Source organism: Saccopteryx leptura, chromosome 4, assembly GCF_036850995.1.
Source record: "Saccopteryx leptura isolate mSacLep1 chromosome 4, mSacLep1_pri_phased_curated, whole genome shotgun sequence".
Taxonomy (NCBI): domain Eukaryota; kingdom Metazoa; phylum Chordata; class Mammalia; order Chiroptera; family Emballonuridae; genus Saccopteryx; species Saccopteryx leptura.
The window spans coordinates 17,534,107-17,557,497 of record NC_089506.1 but is presented as its reverse complement, the minus strand read 5'-3'; the positions used below and the strand labels follow the sequence as shown (position 1 = coordinate 17,557,497).

Below are 23,391 nucleotides of genomic sequence, written 5' to 3'. Positions count from 1 at the left end.
TACCCCAAAAGCCTTTAGTAGTTCCCACTGTTCCTAGAACTAAGGTCAACCTCTTCCATGGAGCCTGAAAGAACGTGTTCAGGCCACACTCTCCTCCACCTCACGGAGGGGCATTGCCTGAGGGATTCCCGGTCGGAGGAACCTCCCGCTTCTCCCTCCACGCCTGCGGGGGAAGCTCGCCCTCCAGACTTGAGTTCCAACGGTGCTGCCTCAGGGAGGTTTCTCCTGACTCTTAGGCTATTCTGAACTCCCAGAGCACTCTGGGCTTCTCCTTACAGGTCTTGACACACTCCTTTCAGATTAACCGCACAATGACTTGCTCCGTGTCTGTCCCCTCCTCCGGGGACCTGCCTGTCCAGCCCCCCGCTGTAGTCCCCGCTCCTAGCACGCTGCCTGGCTGGCTCGAGGCTGCCGGCCAAAGCAGCTGAGTGAGCCGCCCGCAGTGAGATCTGTGTTTGAAATGCTGTGAGAGGACATAGGCAGCATCCCTGCCCCTCCTGCAAACCTGTCTCCTTAGATCTAGGGGTTCTCCGCTGAGCACAGACAGACACACCCCCTCTGCTCACCCCACCCCTGCGGCTGCCCTGCCTTCTCTGTGCTTTCTTCCCAAGGGTCTCCTTCCCCCTCGACTTTTAACTCCCTTCATGTGAACCCCTCGCAGAGCTTTTATTTTTCTGAAGTCAGAAGGGGGGAGGCAGAGAGACAGACTCCCGCATGCACCTGACCAGGATCCACCACCCCCCCACAGCATGCCCACCAGGGGGCGATGCTCTGCCCATCTGGAGCGTTGCTCCGTGGCAACCAGAGCCATTCTAGTGCTTGAGGCGGAGGCCATGGAGCCTGGCAGAGCTTTTAACCTCCTCCCCTAAGTGCAAGGGAATGGCTGGGCCTGGGGAGCTCTGGATGATGACCCCATTTGGGATTACTAAGGTAGAGAAAGAGGAGTCCTCAAAGAATCCAGACGCAGTGTGTGTGGGAGGCCCAGTGTGACCGGGAAAGGCAGACAGGTCACAGACCTCTCCAAAGAAAAGAGTGTGTTTGTAGGTGTGTCTTCAGTGTGGTATTTGTGCGTTTCTCACTCGCCCTGTCTCCTGCTTAACTCCAGTGCCCAGTGGCCCTCCGTCGACCACCATCTTGGCATCCTCGAACAAAGTGAAAAGTGGGGATGACATCAGTGTCCTCTGCACTGTCCTAGGGGAGCCTGACGTTGAGGTGGAGTTCAGGTGGATCTACCCGGGGCAGAAGGTAAGTGCCACACCCCAGACTCAGCCAGTTGTTTCAATTCCGGGATGAAGACTTGAACTTAAAAAGTGCAAGCAATGTGCAGGACTGCGGTGGACGCCAGGGCTGGCTTCTTTTCTTCTAAGAAGTTTCAGTGTATTTACAGATGGCTTTTCTATTTAATAGACGGGGAGAAAAGGGGACTGCATTTCATTAGACAGTTGACTCAGGGTGCCTTCCTCCTGTGTGATTTTTCTTCATAACCCTTAAATAAGGAGGGACAGGGGCTTGCTCCCTCTTTCTCTACCCCAACCTCAAACTTCAGGCTTAATTCTGGGTCGATTAGAGACCTTGCTAACCTCCCTCTGGCATCCTTCTGAGTGTCTTGCATACAAGCTATGCCCTGTGTCCATGCAGTGGGCACAGAAACACGGGCCCCGGCGCAAAGGTGCTCTGAGGCCAGAGACCGTTTTAAAATAGACTTTCCATAAAAGCAAGCACGGCTTCTCACTGAGCCGCCGTGCGTGTCCCGCTCGCTTTTATAAACAGCTTTGCTCCCAACATGGAACAATCCCTGTGTTGCCAGAAGAGATTTGGCCTCCTGAGACGTCCTCAGTCGCCAACACACTTTTGGCTCAGGACTGTGATTGGTGGAAAGTAACTCTCCCTGGAGAACTGTATTTTCCAGCATTCTGGTCCTTGGTACTTGTTTTTAAAGGTATCACACTTAGAAGATATTACTGATTTTCAGTCGAGATCTGTTTTAAACATGGCTAATTATTATTTTATGAGAAGGGGTATTCATGTACTAACACTATGTTACAATGATGTTAAGCTAATCCAGAAAACGCTGCATTCAGATCACCAAATTTGGGTGAAACCTCCCCAAAGTGACCATCTGACTTCCTAGAAATAGGAAGCGATGTCCTCTCGGGCGTCACGTTTTCCATCCTGGGTACCACTTTTCTCCCACCGGGGGCCCTTGGCACATTTGACTGATCATACTCTCCTTCGCCCAGAGCTGAACAGGGGGAGCTTTTCCTCGTTTCCACAGTGAGTGCTGCGGGCTCTTGGACTAGAAGTTCTGTGAGCGAGAGGGTGGAAGTGGGTACTGTGAGGCGAGGCCGGCAAATGTTACCCACGTTATGACGACTAGTCCCGGGTCGACCGCCCCGGAGTTCCAAAAGAATCGATTTTATATTAAGTAGAAACTTAACAAAAAGGGCAGAGAGAGAGAGAGAGTCGAACAGCATAATGAACTTCCAGACGCGGCTCTGTAAAACACGCAGCCGAAAGTGATTGTCCAGTGTGTCCGTGAGCCGGCACACCAAACACTCCTCAGCCAGGTAAGAGCGCGGAGTGAATGGGAGCTGTTTGCAGTGGCATGTCCTTCTCGCTTCAGCCCCTGTGGGTGTCGTTTAAACAGGATGAAAGGCCCGTGACCATTCAAGACACTTGGCGGCTGATCCACAGGGGACTCGGACACACCACGAGGATCTCCCAGAGCATCGTGGCCGTGGAAGACTTTGAGACCATTGATGCAGGATATTACATTTGCACGGCCCAGAATCTCCGAGGACAGACGACAGTAGCTACCACTGTTGAATTTTCCTGACTTGGAAAATGAAGTGGCATGAACTGATGGAAAGCCCGTTTGTGTACACAACCAGCTCGGGCGTTCTTCCCACTGGTGCTTTGCCAGAGGCTGATGTCAAGTGCCAAACCCCAGCCCCTGCCTTGTGAGTAAGACCCAGACACCCAAACTTAAAGGAAGTCATCCAGTCTAATAATAGAAGTGTTAACTCCTCTGACAGAAAGCATGTATTGTCATTGCTTACCTATGTATATGTGTTTCTAGTTTTTATACTAAGAAAGCATATATGTAAACAACTTTATATAATCATTTCTATTAAATGAGCAAGTTTTTATAAAAAAATAATTAAAAATTGGGCTAAGTGCTTATTTTTTAGGTTTGCAGAAGGACTTGGTAATAATCTTTGGGTTAATACCCAATATTCTATTTGAATTACCTAAAATACATGAGAATCTAAAAATGCAGTGATACATAGTTCAATTATGTAAAGGTATCCAAAAAAACATAGGAACTGCTTTTTATTTAAAAAATAACCAAAAAAAACTGCTGCATTCAAAAGTACTAGTTCTAGAGTAGTACATTCCATAAGATCTATAGCAAGTGTTTTTTTGTTGTTTTTATTTTAGTGAGAGGAGGGGATGCAGAGACAGACTCCCTCATGTGCCCTGACCGAAATCCTCCCTGCAAGCCCACTAGGGGGCGATGCTCTGCCCATCTAGGGCCCTTGCTCCATTGCATCAGGAGCCGTTTTTTAAGTACCTGGGGCAGAGGCTATGGAGCCATCCTCAGCACCTGGGCCAACTCGCTCTAATTGAGCCATGGCTGCAGGAGAGGAGGAGGAGGAGGAGAGAGAGAGAAGTGAGAGGGGGAGGGGTGGAGAAGCAGATGGGCACTTTTCCTGTGTGCCCTGACCAGGAATCAAACCCTGTACTTCCACATGTTGGGCCAACACTCTACCACTGAACCAACCAGCCAGGGCTATAGCATGTGTTTTTAAAAGTTTAATTTTCAATATAAAATAGGTGTACAAATCAAGGAAAATTCAACTTCATTTAGACTTTTTTAGCATCTTCAAAAATATTTAGACTATAGTTGTTTTAATTTTCTTTTTTATTTAGTTTTGGGTACAGTGAACTTTATTGATGGTACACGACAAAGTAGGGCTTCCTAAGCCCCCCCCCCTTCTTCAGGGGGTCTGGGATGGAAACTGCAGGTCAGGTTCTCAGTATGTTGGGGGATGGGTCTGGGGCAAGGACTCCCCAGCAGCTGAGGGTTTCTCTTCCTCTTGCTGGGGCTGGTGGTCCAGGAGGCTCTTACTCCTCGGAGGCCATGTGGACCATAAGGTCCACCACCCTGTTGCTGTAGCCAAATTCATTGTCATACCAGGAAATGAGCTTGACAAAGTGGTCATTGAGGACAATTATAGCCCCAGCATCAAAGTTGGAGGAGTGGGTGTCACTGTTAAAGTGGCAGGAGACAACCTGGTGCTCAGTGTAGCCCAGGATGCCCTTGAGAGGGCCCTCTGATGCCCGCTTCACTACCTTCTTGATGTCATCATACTGGGCAGCTTTCTCCAGGCGGCAGGTCAGATCCACAACTGACACACTGAGGGTGGGAACACGGAAGGCCATGCCAGTGAGCTTCCCATTCAGCTCAGGGGTGACCTTGCCCACGGCCTTGGCAGCGCCAGGGGAAGCAGGGATGATGTTCTGGGCAGCCCCTCGGCCTTCATGCCACAGCTTCCCAGAGGGGCCATCCACGGTCTTCTGGGTGGCAGTGATGGCGTGGATCGTGGTCATGAGTCCCTCCACAATGCCAAAGTTGTCACGGATGACCTTGGCCAGGGGGGCCAAGCAGTTAGTGGTGCAGGAGGCATTTCTGACAATCTTGAGGGAATTGTCATACTTGTCTTGGTTCATACCCATCGCAAACATAGGGGCATCCGCAGAAGGAGCAGAGATGATGACCCTCTTGGCTCCACCCTTCAGGTGAGCCCCAGCCTTCTCCAAGGTGGTGAAGACACCAGTGGACTCCACAATATACTCAGCACCAGCATCACCCCATTTGATGTTGGCGGGATCTCGCTCCTGGATGATGGAGATGGACTTTCTGTCGATGACAAGCTTTCCGTTCTCAGCCTTGACTGTGCCTTTGAACTTGCCATGAGCAGAATCATACTAAAACATGTAGGCCAGGGGTCCCCAAACTTTTTACACAGGGGCCAGTTCGCTGTTCCTCAGATCGTTGGAGGGCCGGACTATAAAAAAAACTATGAACACACTACACGTATCTTATTTTAAAGTAAAAAAACAAACGGGAACAAATACAATATTTAAAATAAAGAACAAGTCGCCCCCTGGGGGGCAGAGCATCGCCCCTGGTGGGCGTGCCGGGTGGATCCCGGTCGGGCGCATGCGGGAGTCTGTCTGACTGTCTCTCCCTGTTTCCGTTTCAGAAAAAAGGAAAAAAAATAAATAAATAAATAAAGAACAAGTAAATATAAATCAACAAACTGACCAGTATTTCAATGGGAACTATGGGCCTGCTTTTGGCTAATGAGATGGTCAATGTGCTCCTCTCACTGACCACCAATGAAAGAGATGCTCCTTCCGGAAGTGCGACGGGGGCCAGATAAATGGCCTCCAGGGGCCGCATGCAGCCTGCGGGCCGTAGTTTGGGGACCCCTGATGTAGACCATGTAGTTGAGGTCAATGAAAAGGTCACTGATGGCAACAATATCCACTTTGCCAGAGTTAAAAGCAGCCCTGGTGACCAGGCGCCCAATACGGCCAAATCCGTTCACTCCAACCTTCACCATCGTGTCTCAGGGTTGTGGCTGGCACTGTGCAGGAAGACGCTGCTGTCTACCAAACAGGGGGAGCAGAAAGCCTCAATTTTCTTATCTTAAAGAGCAAAACTTAACACCGGTCAAAAGCTATTTTTCTAGGACCTGGCCAGTTGGCTCAGTGGTAGAGCGTTGGCCTGTGTGTGGAAGTCCTGGGTTCAATTCCTGGTCAGGGCACACAGAAGAAGCACCCATCTGCTTCTCAACCCTTCCCCCTCTCCTTCCTCTCTGTCTCTCTTTTCCCCTCCCACACAGCCAAGGCTCCATTGCAACAAAGTTGGACCGGGCGCTGAGGATGGCTCTATGGCCTCTGCCTCAGGTGCTAGAATGGTTCTGGTCACAATGGAGCAATGCCCCAGATGGGCAGAGCATTGCCCCCTGGTGGGCATGCCAGATGGATCCCGGTTGGGCACATGCAGGAGTCTGTCTGACTGCCTCCCTGCTTCTAAGTTCAGGGGAAAAAAAGAGTTGTTTCTCCAAAACACATGGCTTTGAATTTAGAAAAGCTTAGTTCTGAGTTTAGCTGTGTGAGCCAACTTTCAGCCCATGGCCAATTCTGTGGTTATACTGGAAATTCCTGGAAAATCACTTAGGCAGAGACACAGCGTAAACCCCTGTGCTGTGAGAAGGGCTATGAACTGGGTAACACTTTAGAGAGTGAAGTACGTCACAGGTTGCACTTCTTATATTAAATATTCCAGCATTATTTATTTATTCAAGGTAAAAATACACTTTGCATCATTACAAACTGAGCACAATTATAGTTTTTTACACATCGTATATGTTATGACGTGCCAACATTTTGCATCCTACGTGAAACATTTAGTTTGGAAAAAAAAAATCTAAAAAGTTCTGTTTTGTTTCCTATCTCCTTTCCAGTTGTCTCCCAGTCTCTGAAGACACTGTATACTAACTGTGTAAGGTTGATTCCCCCAGACACCTACACGGTACGGAGGAGAGCAGGGAACAGCACGAGATTTACCATGCTAGGGAACGGATGGCAAATCCACCTTTGGCTAATGACATTGAGAACAACTTGGAAGGGTACACAGAGAGAGGCTTCAGAAGGTGGTGATGAACCTGGTTCCCATCTATCAGAAGCAAACATGGAAGGTTACATACATAATAAACGACTGAAGTATAGACTTCAGACACAATCGCTAATAATAAAGAAGCCATGCATCATGAATATTAACTTGCTATGCAGTGTACATGTAAATGATGACCCAAATAGCCACCTCTAGTATCCTGAATCTGTTCTTACTATAGGGGTTATTTGTATAGCCATCAGAGGGAGATGCTGACATCACAATGTTGACACATGCAGGCATGGGGGGGGGGCACAGTTCTTCCTTCCACCTCCCCCAAAGTATTAGAATTGGGGGAGGTAATAGGTGAAGTTTGGAAAAGAAACTGAAATGCAACCTGGAGGAGAGTTCGATAAGCCACATTTTTCTACTCGTCAGCTGGCCCTTCTGCCTTCCCAAAGACAACAGGATTCCTCGAAGGGTACGTGGAAACTTAGCATTATCTCCTATTAAATGCTGCATCGTTGGTTTAACCAAGGTACTCCCATTCATCAATCAGCACTGAATCTACCTTTCCTAGTTCTGCTAGCCAATGACTCTCTCATTCTTGATTCCCGCTACGGTTTCTCAAAACTGGATCAGACCCAGGCTGTGGTTTGTTTGGAAAGGGGTTTCGGCACCCTGAGGAAGAGCTGGCTCTGGAGGAGCATATTCCATTATCCTTGCCCCAGAGGAACACAGGCAGGAGGTAGAAGATTGGCTCTGGCTGGGGGAGGGGGGGGAGGAGGGAGTGAGGACAGTGGGAGAAGACGACAGTTTAAATCAGTGAGGACAGCTTCGGTCAAGGTAAACAGAAGGCAGAAGCAATCCACTGCTGCTGCCCCTTTTGTTTATACAGAACAATTTAGAAAAGTTAGGGTTTTACATTTGCTCGTAGCCTGAGGAAGTGGATCGTAATAAAAATGTTAGGTTCACATGGGAAAGTTGAAGATCTACAGGAAAAAAAAAAATCTAGTTAGTTTTAAGTGACATGGCTGAACCCTGGAAGAATGCCGAGATGCTTCGAAAGGATACAGAGACTGCACAGACACGGGCAAGTCAAAGCTCTTCTGTCAGCCCCTCTGTCCCGTGACAAAGGGCAGATCGGAGCGGGTGGTAGGAAATCATCATTCAAGCAACTAGTGCTCTTTTTTTCTATGGCTTTTTTGCAGAAATACATACACTGATTTCTCTGATTAGTACATATCCAGAAATATTCAGCTTTTAACTTTCCATACACAGCAAAGGAGGCAGCATCGGACACAGGACACTCACTACTACATCCATTTTATTCACACATCCCCCAAATAAAAATCACAAGAAGGTGCCTGTGATGAAGAACATTATAAACGTTATAAATCTTTATCTTAAGAGGCCCCTGAGAGTTTTTTCCCCTTATGCTTACATGAAAAAGGCAATGTCCGTTAAGTGCTTTGTGCAAGTGTCCGTGCAGATCGATTCGGATATCTTGGGGGAGGAGTCTCTTGGCCAGCGAGTCACGTGTTCCTCCCGAGCGCCGGTCTCGCCGGGAGCCGAGGCTGGAGGTCAGCGCGGTCCAGCTCCAGTGCGGCCACCTCACGTCAGCTCACGCGGCTGCCGATCCCACGGCCACGGCTCGGGTCAGTCCTGCAGACCTGCAGCAACGCTCTCAGACAGTCTCCCCGCTTTCCGAAGCGTCATCTGGGCGACACGCTGGGGCTGGGGAAGGAGCCGGAGTTCCTCGGGGACTGGAAGGGGACGGCGGAGGACGTGGGGGACCGGTCGGCGCCGCACAGGTCCCCGTTGTGCAGCTTCCACAGCAGCTCCTCGTTCTCCATGGACAGCCGCTTGTTGACCTTTGACTCCTTCTCCAGCCACTCCTGCAGGGTGGCCTGCTCCGTGCTCAGTTGCCTTAAAGACCAAAAAAAAAAAAAAAAAAAAAAAAAGAAACCACGTGGATTTGAGTTTCTAAGGGAACATGCTTGAAAAAATTTTTTTTCTTAGCGTTTTAAGTGTGAGAGTCCAGGAAAACGACCCCTTTGGAAAAGTAAAAGGTGGTCCTGCACAGGGCTGCTGGCCAGGTGTTTGGGGCCCAGGAGGGGGGAGCTGCCCTTTGTGGGCGCTCCTGCAGGTGACCTGCATGTTCGGGGCTGCTCCCTGTTGGGCCCGGTGATGCCCTCTCTCTGAGAGTGTCCTCAGCATCCACAAGCCCGGGCCTGGGGGTTAGGGCCTGCCTGTCTCAGCGTTCCATCCAGGCCTCTGTGCCATGAAGTGCCACCATTGAACTTTCCAGAGAGAGACCGCTACCTGCTGAGCCACCCTCTCCGATCACACTTCCAGGAGGCACCTGGGTGGGGTGTGGCACAGTGACTAATGTAGGAGAAAGGGAGGGGACCGGAATAACAGGACTTTTTTTTACCTTGAAATTGCAACATGCTTGTCTATCCGAGCTTTCAACTCCTCATTCTCCTGCTGAAATCGCTTCAGTTTGTCCACCAGCGCCGTGTTGTTATCCACCTTGGTGAAAACGAGAAGCCAACAACTATATATTAAAAACAGGTAAACAGAGCCCCTCGTTGTCTAAGGCACATTCCTGACACGAATACACTCTGGAGAGATCTAATAAGGAACGATTAATTGTGTACTGAAATATCCATCCACAGACGCATTGCAAAATATTTAGAATCTAAAGTAACAAAACGGCATCTAGGTTTGTTTTTTTAACGAGTGTCAGTTTTCAGGAGCCACCTGAAAACTGACGCACGGAGGGTCACTGAGTGGCTTCAAGTCACACCGTTTTAGAAGTGCCCCTGAGAACCGGGGTCCTGGCCCGGGCCACCGTGGGCTGTGGAAACAAAAGCAGCTGTACGTAAGCCTGCGTTTATCAAGGGCACCCGATAAACGGGGTGGGTGGGTGGGGGGGAGGGGTTCCCATGTTTGATGAAAACTCTAAGGCCAACAGGACAGAGTTCTGGGCTATGTTGACCATGACCTTCAGCATGGTTTCCCAGGTCCTCATCAGCGTTTACCCCTCAGCGACCACACAAAGCCACAGTTCACAAAGCCCCGCAGAGTGCCCCATGAGGGAAAGACGACACAGACAACCTCCCTCCTCGCTTCAACTGAAGATGCGTTTGTTCCCCTGCTGGCCCGCCCAGGCTAAACTTTCCAGGAAAACAAACTGAGCAGTCGAGAGATTAAAGGATAAAATCCCAGAAGACATTTAATCACTTAACATGATGACGAGCTGATTGCATCCCAGCTCACTTTCTCAAGGTAAGATTTTATTACTTGCTGCAGAGACGACATCACAGCTCTGGCACAATTAATTCTAAGTCCCTGTCGTTGTACCTTATGACTCATCGTCATCGTTGATTAGAGCTCTTAGCTTGGGATCCTATTGTTCTTAATATACCAATTATCTAGAAAATGCTCAGGACAAGTAAATCAGATGGAAATAACTTTCTAAAAAAAAAAATGAGACTAGAATGTCAGAAAAAGGTGGGCCTTTGAATTTCTAGTAGTTGTAAAGGAATTCAAGATAAAACATGAGTGTCAGAATCTGTAATTAGAGACCAGGCAGTGACTGGCCTTTCAACAGTATCTCATCCCACCCCTCACTGTACAGAAGAGGAAACTAGCTCAGGGATGTCCCAGAGCTAACTGGCAGCAGTTAGTGTCCCTACCACAGCTTGCACACTGAGAAAGCCACCTTGCTTTCCAAGTGTCTTCTTTTCCACAAAGACCTGGAGCTTCCCCATGAATTGGTAATAGTGTGTTTACCTGTCATCATTTCAACCCATTCTTTTGCATCTACACAGTACAGTGTTGACTATCATGGCAGCTCTTGGGCATGGCAAAGACATTTACGGACCAACAAAAATTACAATGTGTTGGTCCTTATACAGCAGAGTCTATTCTGACTGCACATGATATTCTGAAAACAATCTGATGCATGAGAGGTGTATGGCCAACACATTGTTCACAGGATTATATGACTCATCGCTGACTGCAAGATCAGTAGTTACCAAACTTCATAGAACAGAAGCACATGGTAAGCCTGACCAGGCAGTGGCACAGTGGATGTAGCATCAGACTGGGATGTGGAGGATCCAGGTTCGAAACCCTGAGGTCACCGGCTTGAGTGTGGGCTCATCTGGTTGGAGCATAGCTCAACAGATTGAGCCCAAGGTCGCTGGCTTGAGCAAGGGGTCACTGGTTCAGCTGTAGCTCCCCAGTCGAGGCACATATGCGAAAGCCATCAATGAACAACTAAGGTGCTGCAACGAAGAATTGATGCTTCTCATCTCTCTCCCTTCCTGTCTGTCCCCCTATCTGTCTCTGTTTCTGTCACACACACAAAAAGAAGCACATGGTATATGCACTAGGTTGGGCCCATTAACAAACTGTGAGTTCCCTTCCCTCCTTTAACAAACAAAAATGCGAGTAACTCAAAGCACCCATATATTCACATGGCGGCTTAGTCCTTAAACTCCTCAGTAGAGAGGCAGCAGTCTCTAGAAGGAAAGCAAACCAAACACCAAAAGCCAAACAAACAAACAAGCAAGCAAACCGTGACTCCAGGTTCCCCATATGTTCAGGGCTGGTCTGGGTTCGAATGAGGCGCTTACTCAACAATCGGGCTCACAGCTAGGCGAAGGGACAAGCAGCAGGCGGAAGTCCAGCAGTGGCTGACACCGCCCAGGTTGCCTTGCCAAGCCCGTGCCCGCGTCATGAGCCTCCTGGCTAATCCAGCTGTGGTCCAGGGCTGGACAGAGACACAACACTGGGCACGTTGCTCAAACACACCGTTCTGGATAGACTTGTCACAGGCTGACACCCATTTTCTGTCCTGGACCGCAGACTAAAACTTCATATTTTTCATAACGCTTGCTAATTCTCCAACTGGGCTGGTTGTGTTAAAACCCAGTTCTTTGGCCCTGGCCGGTTGGCTCAGTGGTAGAGCGACGGCCTAGCGTGCGGAGGACCCGGGTTCGATTCCCGGCCAGGGCACATAGGAGAAGCGCCCATTTGCTTCTCCACCCCTCCGCCGCGCTTTCCTCTCTGTCTCTCTCTTCCCCTCCCGCAGCCAAGGCTCCATTGGAGCAAAGATGGCCCGGGCGCTGGGGATGGCTCTGTGGCCTCTGCCCCAGGCGCTAGAGTGGCTCTGGTCGCAATATGGCGACGCCCAGGATGGGCAGAGCATCGCCCCCTGGGGGGCAGAGCACCGCCCCTGGTGGGCTTGCCGGGTGGATCCCGGTCGGGCGCATGCGGGAGTCTGTCTGACTGTCTCTCCCTGTTTCCAGCTTCAGAAAAATGAAAAAAAAAACAAAAAAAACAAAAAAAAAAAAAACCCAGTTCTTTGATCACATTCTAATTCACAAGAAGCAAGATGACAAACTTAGAGAGCAAGGTTCAATAGCTCCAATGTGATCAGGTCGCACATCTAACTGTTTGGGGCACACGAAACCCGCCCAGAGTTGGTGATATATTCAAGTACTGCTTCTACATTACTGAACCATCTTCCCGTACAGGGGAAGATTCACAGACCACCGAAATGGGAGCCTGACTTGTCTGCCGTGGTTTTCCAAGGGCCCAATAGTGCTTCACGTGTTCCTTGGAGGGAAAAAGTGCTCAGAGGGCAGCGACTAAGTCAGGGGTCCCCAAACTTTTTACACATGGGGCCAGTTCACTGTCCCTCAGACCATTGGAGGGCCGGACTATAAAAAAAACTATGAACAAATCCCTATGCACACTGCACATATCTTACTTTAAAGTAAAAAAACAAAACGGGAACAAATACAATATTTAAAATAAAGAACAAGTAAATTTAAATCAACAAACTGACCAGTATTTCAATGGGAACTATGCTCCTCTCCCTGACCACCGATGAAAGAGGTGCCCCTTCCAGAAGTGCAGCGGAGGCTGGATAAATGGCCTCAGGGGGCCGCATGTGGCCCACGGGCCATAGTTTGGGGACTCCTGGGTCCCCAAAACTTGGGGACTGTGTTAAGTCTTGCGCAAACACAGAAAAGAACATGAAACGTCTTTTGCCTTGTGTATGTTTTCAAACAGCTTTCAGCAGCAGCTGAAACAACTGCAGGGTTCTCGTTCGGAGCCCAGTTCCTGTCTCCCAGACGCTACTCCCTTTGCTGAGGCCCTCACAGGAACGTACCAGTTTCTCCATTTTCATCAGCTTCACGTCCTGCTCGTGCAGCTTCTCGTTCTTGATCTCCAGCACGGCTTTCAGGCTTTCTAACTCCTGCTCCAGATACATGATCTGGGGGTTTTTCTGGAAAAGACACGGCAGGATACAGCTCTGACTGATCATTAAATACCATCTCATAGTTCACATTCTTAACATAAAGAGTCTTTGATTAGACTTAGAGAGGCAAGAAACTTCGACCTTCTTACGGCAGTTTCAAAGAAAAGGGGTGGAAAGAAGGGTTAAGATAACTGTCATCTCAAAGTCGTCGGTTATGAGAATGCAATAAAACTTTTCATTATTTGAAAACAAAAATTTCATTTGTCAGTAACTTAATGTGGGAAAAATACTGGCAGCACCAAATATTTTATTGGAAGTTGGGGAAAAACTGTTGCTTAACAATACCAGATGCTTAACTCCGACTATAAATCAATTCCAAGGCCATTACTGGTGTGTGGAGGGAGACGAGGTTCTCTCTCACCGAAGTTGATAACTGGTCAGGGGTGAAAAGACAGTACATAGGTTGGGTTTTCTGGAAAACACAAGTGACAGTAATGTCCTGCGTCTTTTGGATTTTTATTATGATGGGACAGTGTTGGTCTGGCCATCTTTCTCGGGCAGCCATAATGCCCTATCACTTTATTTTGGGACACCCCAACATTTACACGGCCTGTAGCGCATGCACTAGAAATATAAGTTTATGAAACCCACGCACTGCATAAGGGGAGACAGCTTCTTAAAGCACAGCTCCAGGGTAGACCCCGGACTCCTTGCTTTACTTATGGGAAGTCAAGTGAACCATCCGAAATGTACGATACAAATGAACAGCACAAGACCTACGGATGAGATATTTAATGAGGGAATTTCTCAGACGAGAATCTGGGGTCGACCATCAGAGCTCTCTCCTCCTGGGCAGGGTTAAGCCTGGGCTCTGGACCAGTCCCTGGGGAGGATCCGGCAGTGGGCCCTTGGGGACTCTGCGCTCTCACCCCTTACTTCACAGAAGGAGACAAGTGCCACACAGCTCAAAGGACCGGCTCGGGCACATCCTGGAGCAGGGACTTTAACTCAAGGTTCTTTGAAACATTTCAGATGTTTTCTGTGCTCTTATCTTTTTACATGTTTTTTTGTTTGTTTGTTTTCTTACCCTAAAGATAGCAAATCTTACCTTGTTTTTGTTAAAAAAAAAAAACAAACAGCATCATTTACTGTCGGTTTTTTTAAACTGGGGCATTTACAGCGTTGCGCCCACTGCACTCTTCCTTCTCTGTGGGCCTGTCCCCGCCCCCAACTCTCACACGTGTTCTCTTTCCCACAACTTCGCACTCCTCCCTCAATCTGTGTCCTCCTTAGTTTTCCAAAAGCTGCTGCGTTCCCTGGAAGCTCTTTAAAGTCTGTAACCCAGACCATTAGTATGGTTTACCTTCTGCTGATTAAGTCTAGATTTTTTTTAAATCACTCCTTTCCCTAAAAATCTTTCAGAACAAAAAAGCTTTGCAGTTTCACTGACTATGGCCTCATCTAATTGTATTTCAATGTCTTGAGGGTCTCCCAGTGACTGTCAGCAAAGAGGCTCACTGAGAGACCCACACAGACTTTATGTGGCAAAACCTTCTGCAGTCTCAGGGCACCAAAACCTGGAATGGTAGGACTCAAAACATAAGCAGTGAATTTTTCTTCTCAAAAGAAAAAAAAAAAAGTGAGAAGGCAGGGGAGGAAGGATATGAGCTACAAGAGAAAGGTGAGCTCATAAGAGAAATTTGTACTTTTCAAAAGTGAAGATCGAGCCATACACTGCAATATTGTTCGGCCAATAAAGGAATGAAGGACCTATACATTCTACTATAATGCGCACAGACGCTGAGAACACACGCTAAGTGAAAGAAGCCAGACAAAAGGCCACATACAGCACGCTTCCACTGATACGCAATGTCCAGAAGAGACAGAAAGTGGCCTGGTGACTCCCTAGGGCTGGGACTTTGTGGGCTAACAGGGGGTGACTGCTACTGAGTACAAGGTTCTTTTGGGGTGATAACAATGTTCTATAATTAGATACTGGCTACCAGTGCTCGACTTTGTGAATATACAAAGAACCACTCAATTGTACATTGTAAAAGGTATATAAATTAAATCTCAATATAGCAGTTAGCTTAAAAAAAAAAAAAAGTGAAAACTTGAAACAAAATCCAGACCCTAATTGAAAGTGTTCTTGTCTTCCTCTAAGTATTAGTTTAGACCACTTGGAATATATATTGGGCTCCATCTGCATGTCAGTTTTTAGGATATGAAATAGACACTGAAAGAGCACAGCGCGAGACAGGAGAAGGGCTCCAGCGCCATGCTCTCTCTCCGGCTGCTGGACCCGAGTCGACCGTACAGGGCGGCCAAGCAGCACCAGGCGGCCAAGCAGCACCGAGCAGCACCCAGCAGTGACGGAGGATCACCCAACTCACCAAATTTGCTTTCTCTCTTGCAATTCTTTTCTGTTCTTCCAACTTCAGCTTTTCATTTAGAGCCTCATTTTCACTCTTCAGATCACTGATTTGTTTCTAAAACACAAATAATGGAACGTGGAACGTCAGTCAACAAGCAGACAGCAGAGACAGCAAACTGTGCACAGAACTACCAAAACCACACAAACCTCAGGACGCATTTATTTATTTGTTTGTTTATTTTTGGGGTTGAGATTTTACCCACCTCTAGGGATTCCTGCTTCTCAGAAAGCAAAGCCTCAAGTGATTTCTTTTCCAATTCATGGTTATCCTTGATTTCTGGAAAAAAGGGATATTTTTTAACACCTATGAGATCACTGGATTCTGTAGCCGTTAAAGCATAGAGATTGGGAGCTGATTATGAAGCAATATGACTGCTCCTTTATACACTGCTCACAAAAATTAGAGGATATTTGATTGCTTCATATTCATTTCAAAACATCTTCTAATTCTTCTCACAAAAATTAGGGGATACTTCATCGCTTCACAGTCATTTTTAAATATCCCCTACTATTTGTGAGCTGTATATTTGTATGATGCTTTTTAGAGAAGTTAACCTGTTCCCAGATTAGCCCTATGAGGTGAGGGAGGCACCTACTCCCATTCTGTTACGGCGAGCACTGAGGCCCGCAGAGGCCAAGGAGGCGTAGGGAACACACAGCCAACCACTCAGGGGCGGCCTCAGCCCCCGGCCTGCAGACCCCTGGTCAGAGCTCCCCTGCTCTCCGTCTGCATTTTGTAAACCAAACAGAAATCTAACCTTAAACCTACTTCTAGCAGGAAGGAAGAAAAACGGTGTTTACGAAATGTCTACCCTTGGCCACGCACTCTTACATGTTACAACCTTGGACTTCAAACAACTCTGTTTACTGATGAGAAAGGCCTTTGCCAAAGGTCACAAGCCAGTTCTCACCACCTGTCCACACACTTCTCTGTAGGATACAGTGAGGTCAGTGGGACAGTTTCGGCTACACGGCCATGTCCTTAAAGAAACGGCTTCTTACTCTTTTCCTTCCCCTTCAACCCATCCAGTCATGATGAAATAATAAAAAAAGGCTTTCTTTATTCAACAAGTGCCACCTTGCTTGTCACCGGAGTGTTGGTGTATGTGTTGGTGAACAGGCGTGCTTGGCATGGATCCCACGCAGTGGCTAGGATATAGACTAAAACCTCCAGCCTGACCAGGCGGTGGCGCAGTGGATAGAGCATCGGACTGGGATGTGGAGGACCCAGGTTTGAGACCCTGAGGTCGCCAGCTTGAGCAAAAAGCTCACCAGCTTGGACCCAAGGTTGCTGGCTTGAGCAAGGGATTACTCTGTCTGCTGAGGGCCCGTGGTCAAGGCATATATGAGAAAGCAATCAATGAACTACTAAGATGTTGCAATGAAAAACTGATGATTGATGCTTCTCATCTCTCTCCGTTCCTGTCTGTCTGTCCCTATCTATCCCTCTCTCTGACTCTCTCTCTCTGTCCCTGTAAAAACAAAACAAAACAAAACAAAAAACCCTCCACCTTCCTAAGGACCTAAGTGGTCAAATACAACCTTCCTCAAGTTCTTTACAAGTCTGCCTGCTTCCTCAAATGCTGTCAGTTGTACAAAACTATAACTTTCATCCTTAGGGGAAAGGACATCTGCTAACAATGAACAATGAAAAGAACCAAGCACTCAGGACTGAACGCCAGGGTCTTATCTGGAGGGGAAGGTTCCCACTCCTTTCTGCTGTTTCAGAACGCATCATGCTGTTTCCTTAGACCTTATTCTATCATGCTGTTCCCTTAGACCGTATTCTATTCAAATTTAAAAAGCAGTCTTGCCTGAAAGGGAGGTTTCATAGGCCTTCTTCAGTAATTCTATTTCATCTGAGTGGCTAGCTTCAATTTCCAACTTAGAGGTTTCATGGGCAGCGTTTAAGTTGTCAAACTATAAGAGAAAACACAACAGAATGATAGTTTGCCAGGAAAATCAAAAGCCTTAAGTTGAAGAGTAAGCAGCGACATGAGGAAACTTCACACACGAGCTTGCATTCAGGTTGAAGGGTTACAGAGCACACACAAAGCCAGCCACACTTGAATTTGCCCCTCCCAGGCCTCCACTCTGTCCCCAGGCAGGATCACAAACACTCAGCTTTCCAGGGCTCCCTGATGCAAACGGCCGAGTCTATCAGAAGGAAGGAGGGTAGGTTTCCAGGTAACAGGACCACAGAGGCTCCGCCCCTATCATGTTGGCCTCCACGTCCTCAGTCCCTAGCACGGGGCATAGAGTAAGCGCCCTGCATATTTGCTAAATGAAAAACTGACTTCAAAAGGGAACAAGGACATTAAAGAGCAGCTTAGGCTATACCACTATGTGAAAAATACGGGTTATTAAACAGTGCCATTTTTAAAAAAAGAAGAAATTCAAACCAATGGTTTCGCGGCACATCTGAATGCTCACAAAGGGATTATTCCTAGATAATACGATAAAGGGTTGTTTTTTATTTTATTTTTTCCCTTCCCTTTTGTTCAGCACATGTACATTGCTATAAACATGAGGAAAAAAACTGAAAAACCCTTTTTACTTTTTAAAATAATAATGAAAAAAAGCTCTTCGAGGGATGCTCAACAAAGAGAAGTTCGTAAAAGGAAGTGGATTATCAAACAACAGTTGAAGTTCAAATAAATGGCCAAGAACACGCTCAGGTTCCGAAAGCACAGACCTGCTCCTGCAGTTGGGTTTTATACTTCTCTGCTTCCTCGATGTAAATGTTCTGAAGCTTCTCACACTCCTCGGTGTAAAACTCTTTCAGCCGGCTCTCGAGCTCTGTTAGGTCAGTCTGGTGCTGCTGGGTTAGCTTCTGGACAAATCCTTCATAAGCTATTTGCAACTCACTCCTGGCTTTTTCTAATTTCTCACAGGTGGTTGAAGCAGTGACTGAAAACAGATGACAAAGAAAAAGATGACTGTTGACTTGTTAAATGTCCTAAATTCGTAACATTTCACACACAGCTGGGAGGTCTCAGTTCTTTGGTGACCAGATTTTCAAACCTTATAGTACAGAAGTGAACAGGAAAAATGAACAAAGAGAAATGGGTCTCTGGCAGCCAAATCCCACACAACGATCTATCTAGCAAGCTGTTAAGAGAAGTACTTGAAAAGAGCCAGGTTTCCAAGTGAAGGTCATTCTTCTATGTGGTGGCCAATCAGTGCAGGGGCCATAAGAAGAGGAGGCTCTGATTGGCCAGATGTCTGTATGGACAGCCAACTAGTAGGCAGAAGCTCAGATACTGAAGAAGGGGGGGGCGGGACCAGAGGGAAGCAGCAAATGGATAAAACATTTAACTATTTTGAGCTGATTTAAACTTATTTCAAAAATACAGCAATAAAAAACAAATAGGAGACTATACTGCAAACAAATCACCAGAGCATAAAAACTCAAGGGAAAACACATTTTAAAAGCTACAAAATATGACAGAATAATGATATATTGAAAGGTTAACATTTAGAAAAGGCAAAGTAATTTGATAAACATAATTTAAAATCAGAACATCCTACTCTTCACCGCCACCAAAATCAGAATTAACAACAACCCACTGCAGAACTTGCACACAAATCATACTCACGCACACTGTAATAAGTCCCGAAAGGTCTCTGGCATTTCTCAGGAAGCCTGACTGGACTTCTCCAGTCTTCCTCCACTGGTGTGAAATTCCGGTAAGAGGGATAATATATATAAAACGGGAAGTGGCTAGTCTGTTAAATTAATCCTTACCTCTCTTTTGTAATGAAAAAGATGGTTTCAGGGTAGCAAAAGGGATAGTTTACATCAACGATTATTCTACATAAGGTATGTGGAGTTGGCTGGCTCCTGGGATGAATTTCTAGCAATGATGTTGACCGTTTTCTTGGGAATACGCCATGTGGCGAGAGAAGAATCAGTCACTTGTTCCACAGCCGTATTTTTTCAGAGTTAAATGGGCCATATTAAAATAATGAAAAGCATAGTATCTGCTTAAGAGAACCCTTAAAATGCAAATAAACCCATAAATATTTATTGAAGGGGAAAGGAGCTAACATTGGGGGGAAAACCACTACTTGATGAATGGCACTGAATGGGGCTCCCTACACGTTCTCTCATCTAACGCTCACAGACATCCTGCAAGACCCTTATTTCTAATGTAAATATACCTAAGGAGACCACCAGAGAGCCAGTAAGGGGCAGAACACTGGATACGGAAGAGGTTTGGATTCCGATTCTGTGTCCCTCCCGCCCCACCCAGCAGCCTCCTGGGCCAGGAACTGAGAGAGGAGATGCAGCCTCTCCTTGGGAGGCCTCCTTGCTAATCGAGAAGACAAGGGAGAGAGAGAAAGAGACACTTATAAGAGGCAACAGTGCAGGCAGGACCTGCGGGCCCACGGAATGGCACTCAAGCTAGTTTACACCAGCCAGGCTGGTCTGAAAGGTTTGTTCAGCAGACTTTAAAAAAAAATTAACTTTTGGAAAAATATACATAACATTTAGTATGTGAATCATTTTTAAGTGTACGGTTCTGGGGCATTAAGTACATTCACACTGTTGTGCAACCGTCACCACCATCCACCTCACAGCTGTTCCCCCAAAGTGAAACTCCCAACCAATTAAGCACTAACTCTTCATTGCACTTCTGCTTAGCCCCTGGCGACCGCCATCCTCCTTTCTGCCTCTGCATGAGTTTGACTACTCTACATACGTCATACAGAGGAACAATACTTGTCCTTTGGTGACAGCTCGTGTCATTTACCACGACGTGCTCCATGTTCATCCGCATTGTAGCAGGTGTCGGAACTTCCTGCCCTGGTTTAAGCTGGATGATATTCTATTGTGGGTTTATACCACATTTGCTTAACCATTCATCCCTCAATGGACACAGGGGATGCTTCCGCCTTCGGACTATTATGAATAATGCTGCTATGAACACGGGGAAAGACCCAGAAAGGTAGGTGGGGGCCAGATCGTAGAGGCCATTATATGAAACATCACTGACAACTCAGTCCTTCGGGATGGCACTTTGGAAGTTCTTTCTCCTTCTTTAAAACAATGTAGTAAAAGATAATACATAGCTGTGCCAATCACTCCAGAACACCTTCTTCACAGTCGCTTTTCCTTTTATTGCACCAATTATTTATCAAAGGAGAAAAAGTGATTCAAGAAGGCCAGCGTTAGTCAATGAGTAAACACAACCTCGACCTCCGCTAACTGACTTTACAAAGTGCTCCGGTGAAATGATGGGGCCACAAGCCTCTGCGTGAATTCTCTATTAGAACTCTACAGGAAGGGAGGCGGCAGCAGAACATTTGGCAAGCGCTTCCTAAAGGCATCAAAGAGTTTTCACATATCAACAGCAACAAAAGGAAGAACGTGATCCTGGCCCATCCAGACGCTCATATCAGAAGCAGAAATGTCTCAGTGAACAAAAACAGAAGAGTTTCCACATGGAAGCTTGCCACTGTGAGCGGGGTGAAGGGAGGAGAGACAGACAGACAGACAGATGGGGGGGAGGGAAAGAAGGAGATGGGTCAGATGGAGAGCGGGTGCTTTGTTGCTGTTGGTACACAGGGCAGCGCGCAGGCCCAGCCCAGATGGTGACATCAGCCTGCAGCTGTGCGCGGACCTTTGCTCTGTTTACCACCCTGCTGTGCTGAGTGGAGAACAGCTGGGCTGAACGGATCGCTCACACAAAGGGCTCTACTTCGAATTAACTGGCCTGGGTTCCTGCGGGGACATCTATTTGGCATCAAGACTCATGAGATACTTCTCTAAAAGACACACACATAAGCATTTATCAAGGGTCCTCAGAGTGTTCCCGTCAGCTGGCCACACTCTGTGGGAGGCAGGGGGGACGTCACCCCAGGTTGCAGTCCTGGACTCGTCCTGGTACTCATTACAGTTCGGGAGCGATCTCTCACGTCCCCTCTTCTGGCCTGCACTCGTTCTCAGCCTTGTCTCCGCCCTGCTTAGTCTTCAGAGTTCCACTCGCTTTCGCTCAATTAACCAGAAGCCCAACAAAGCCAAAACCAAACAGAAAATCATTCGGAATTTAGACTAAGTAATGAGCAAGGACTTTGCCCCCAATGTCAGGTGATACTGTTTGCAAGAAGTTACTGTATAAATGCACAGTTCAAAGCACTCCCTTTGTCCTCCTTTTTAAAATCCTTCCAGTAGGCAGTTGTTCAGAGCATGTCTAATTAAGACCACAGCCAGGAGACCACGGCTTGTAGAAGGATGGATGGATTACAACTTTTGCACACCTATTGGAGAAGCCGCCTCCAGCAATCTACCTTAAAGTGAGATATGCAATTTTCACTAAGAAAAAAAGACACCCACTCATTTATAAGATTATCCCTAAAACATGAGGTCAGTTACGGATCAGAAGTCAACACTTTCACTCCGGGATAGAGCGGGCCTGAGAATTCTAGGCCACTGACAACAGGAAAAACAGGGGCCCCCTCTGACAGCTGGAAACACTGATAACTGGGCATGTGCAGATATTTCAGAAGTGGTGAAATGCTTGCTACTTCTCTTTTTCAAATAACTCTTTGGATGACATCTGGAAAAGGCCAATGTCAAAGTCAAATATAACCTCTGAGAAAACAGAGCTGGATTCATCCCAGGGCCTTTAGCATTGTCCCCAAGGAGAGAAAACAAAGCCATTATCTACTTAGTCCTGGCAGGCTTTCCTAAGAGGAGGAGGTCAGATTTTTATTATTTCCATCTCCTAGAGACTAATTTCCCTTTTGGTGACTGATATAGGCACTGTTTGTAGAGAAAATCACTAGATAACCATAGTCCTGAATGGTTTAATTCTTTTGAAATACAGAAATTTCTTAATTTTTGTATCTATGTAGCATGCTTCATCATGAGACAATCGCAAATATTTTACTTCTCAAGAACATAAATAAATGTCTTAATAGAAAAGAGCTAGAATTCTTAGGTTCAAACCTCAGCCACCCCATTTGCCTGCTATGTGATTTGAGCAAAGTGCCCAAGCTTTCTAAGCCCACACCATTTCCTCACTTTTTTAAATGGAGGTGATATTTTGCTACCTCCCCTGCATATATGTACATATGAAACATCTGGCCCAGTGCCTAGCTAGAGTAAGTACGCCGTCAATGTTACTACTGTTATTAATGGTACTGCAAAAGTCCACCAGTCCCAATGACTCTGAGGAGTTCTCAAAGACATGCGGGGGGCTCCAGGACAGGCTGGGAGAGTTAGAAAGAAGCACTGTCTGTCTAGTATTCTCAGAAGGTTAATACCCACGCACACATCTGTGATAGGAGATTCCAGCACCCATTCACAGCAAAGCTTCGCTTTCTGCTATGACCGTTCTTGTCATTATTTACAACACAGAATTTCCCTGGCTGTTACGTGATTTTATCTAAATTGGACATAAAATATATTTAAAAAAAGAAAAGGAAAAATAAAATTGGGGAGGTAAGGTTACAAGGAAAAGCCTGCAAAATTTTGTGATATCCCGTAAGAGACTGTGACAGAAAGAAAAGATACACAGGAAAAACAAGATGACATCATTCCTCAACTGTACACACGCATTTTCTCTAGATGCGTCCAGCAGGCCTGCTGTGGGTGCCAACCTTTCCCTCCCTGCATGCCGACAAGGGAATCGAGATGCTGTATCCGACTCTCTCTAGATGCGTCCAGCAGGCCTGCTGTGGGTGCCAACCTTTCCCTCCCTGCATGCCGACAAGGGAATCGAGATGCTGTATCCGACTCTCTCTAGATGCGTCCAGCAGGCCTGCTGTGGGTGCCAACCTTTCCCTCCCTGCCCACTGACGAGGGAATCGAGATGGTGTATCCGACTTTCTCTAGATGCGTCCAGCAGGCCTGCTGTGGGTGCCAACCTTTCCCTCCCTGCACGCCGACGAGGGAATCGAGATGCTGTATCCGACTCTCTCTAGATGCGTCCAGCAGGCCCACTGTGGGCGCCAACCTTTCCCTCCCTGCCCACTGAC

At 47.1% G+C, this 23,391-nt stretch overlaps 3 protein-coding genes across 5 annotated transcripts in view; 1 reads left to right on the top strand and 2 right to left on the bottom strand.

Annotated features, from left to right (window-relative positions):
- PDGFRL (platelet derived growth factor receptor like) overlaps positions 1 to 3,151 on the top strand; it is a 39,975-nt gene extending 36,824 nt beyond the window's left edge. Inside the window, exons 5-6 of the mRNA XM_066380229.1 lie at positions 1,106 to 1,245; positions 2,648 to 3,151. Of these exons, the coding sequence (XP_066236326.1) occupies positions 1,106 to 1,245; positions 2,648 to 2,836 (329 nt within the window). The 3' untranslated portion in view covers positions 2,837 to 3,151. The remainder of the gene's footprint in view (positions 1 to 1,105; positions 1,246 to 2,647) is intronic.
- Positions 3,152 to 3,934: 783 nt separating this feature from the next.
- LOC136404054 (glyceraldehyde-3-phosphate dehydrogenase-like) lies at positions 3,935 to 5,827 on the bottom strand. Its single transcript, XM_066383532.1, is given in 2 exon segments — positions 3,935 to 5,001; positions 5,505 to 5,827. Coding segments are annotated over 2 exon segments (1,002 nt in total). The 5' UTR covers positions 5,634 to 5,827; the 3' UTR covers positions 3,935 to 4,128.
- Positions 5,828 to 6,355: 528 nt separating this feature from the next.
- Positions 6,356 to 23,391, bottom strand: part of MTUS1 (microtubule associated scaffold protein 1) — a 156,750-nt gene continuing 139,714 nt past the window's right edge. For 2 of the 3 annotated variants that reach the window (XM_066380227.1, XM_066380228.1), the window contains 7 exons: positions 18,101 to 18,315; positions 17,220 to 17,325; positions 15,609 to 15,682; positions 15,365 to 15,460; positions 12,882 to 12,998; positions 9,126 to 9,223; positions 6,486 to 8,617 (listed from right to left, as the gene is read on the bottom strand). In XM_066380227.1, coding sequence (XP_066236324.1) covers positions 8,404 to 8,617; positions 9,126 to 9,223; positions 12,882 to 12,998; positions 15,365 to 15,460; positions 15,609 to 15,682; positions 17,220 to 17,325; positions 18,101 to 18,315 — 920 coding nt within the window. In that variant the 3' untranslated portion in view covers positions 6,486 to 8,403. Of the gene's footprint in view, positions 8,618 to 9,125; positions 9,224 to 12,881; positions 12,999 to 15,364; positions 15,461 to 15,608; positions 15,683 to 17,219; positions 17,326 to 18,100; positions 18,316 to 23,391 lie in introns of all 3 variants that reach the window. The other variant, XM_066380226.1, reaches the window with a different exon arrangement.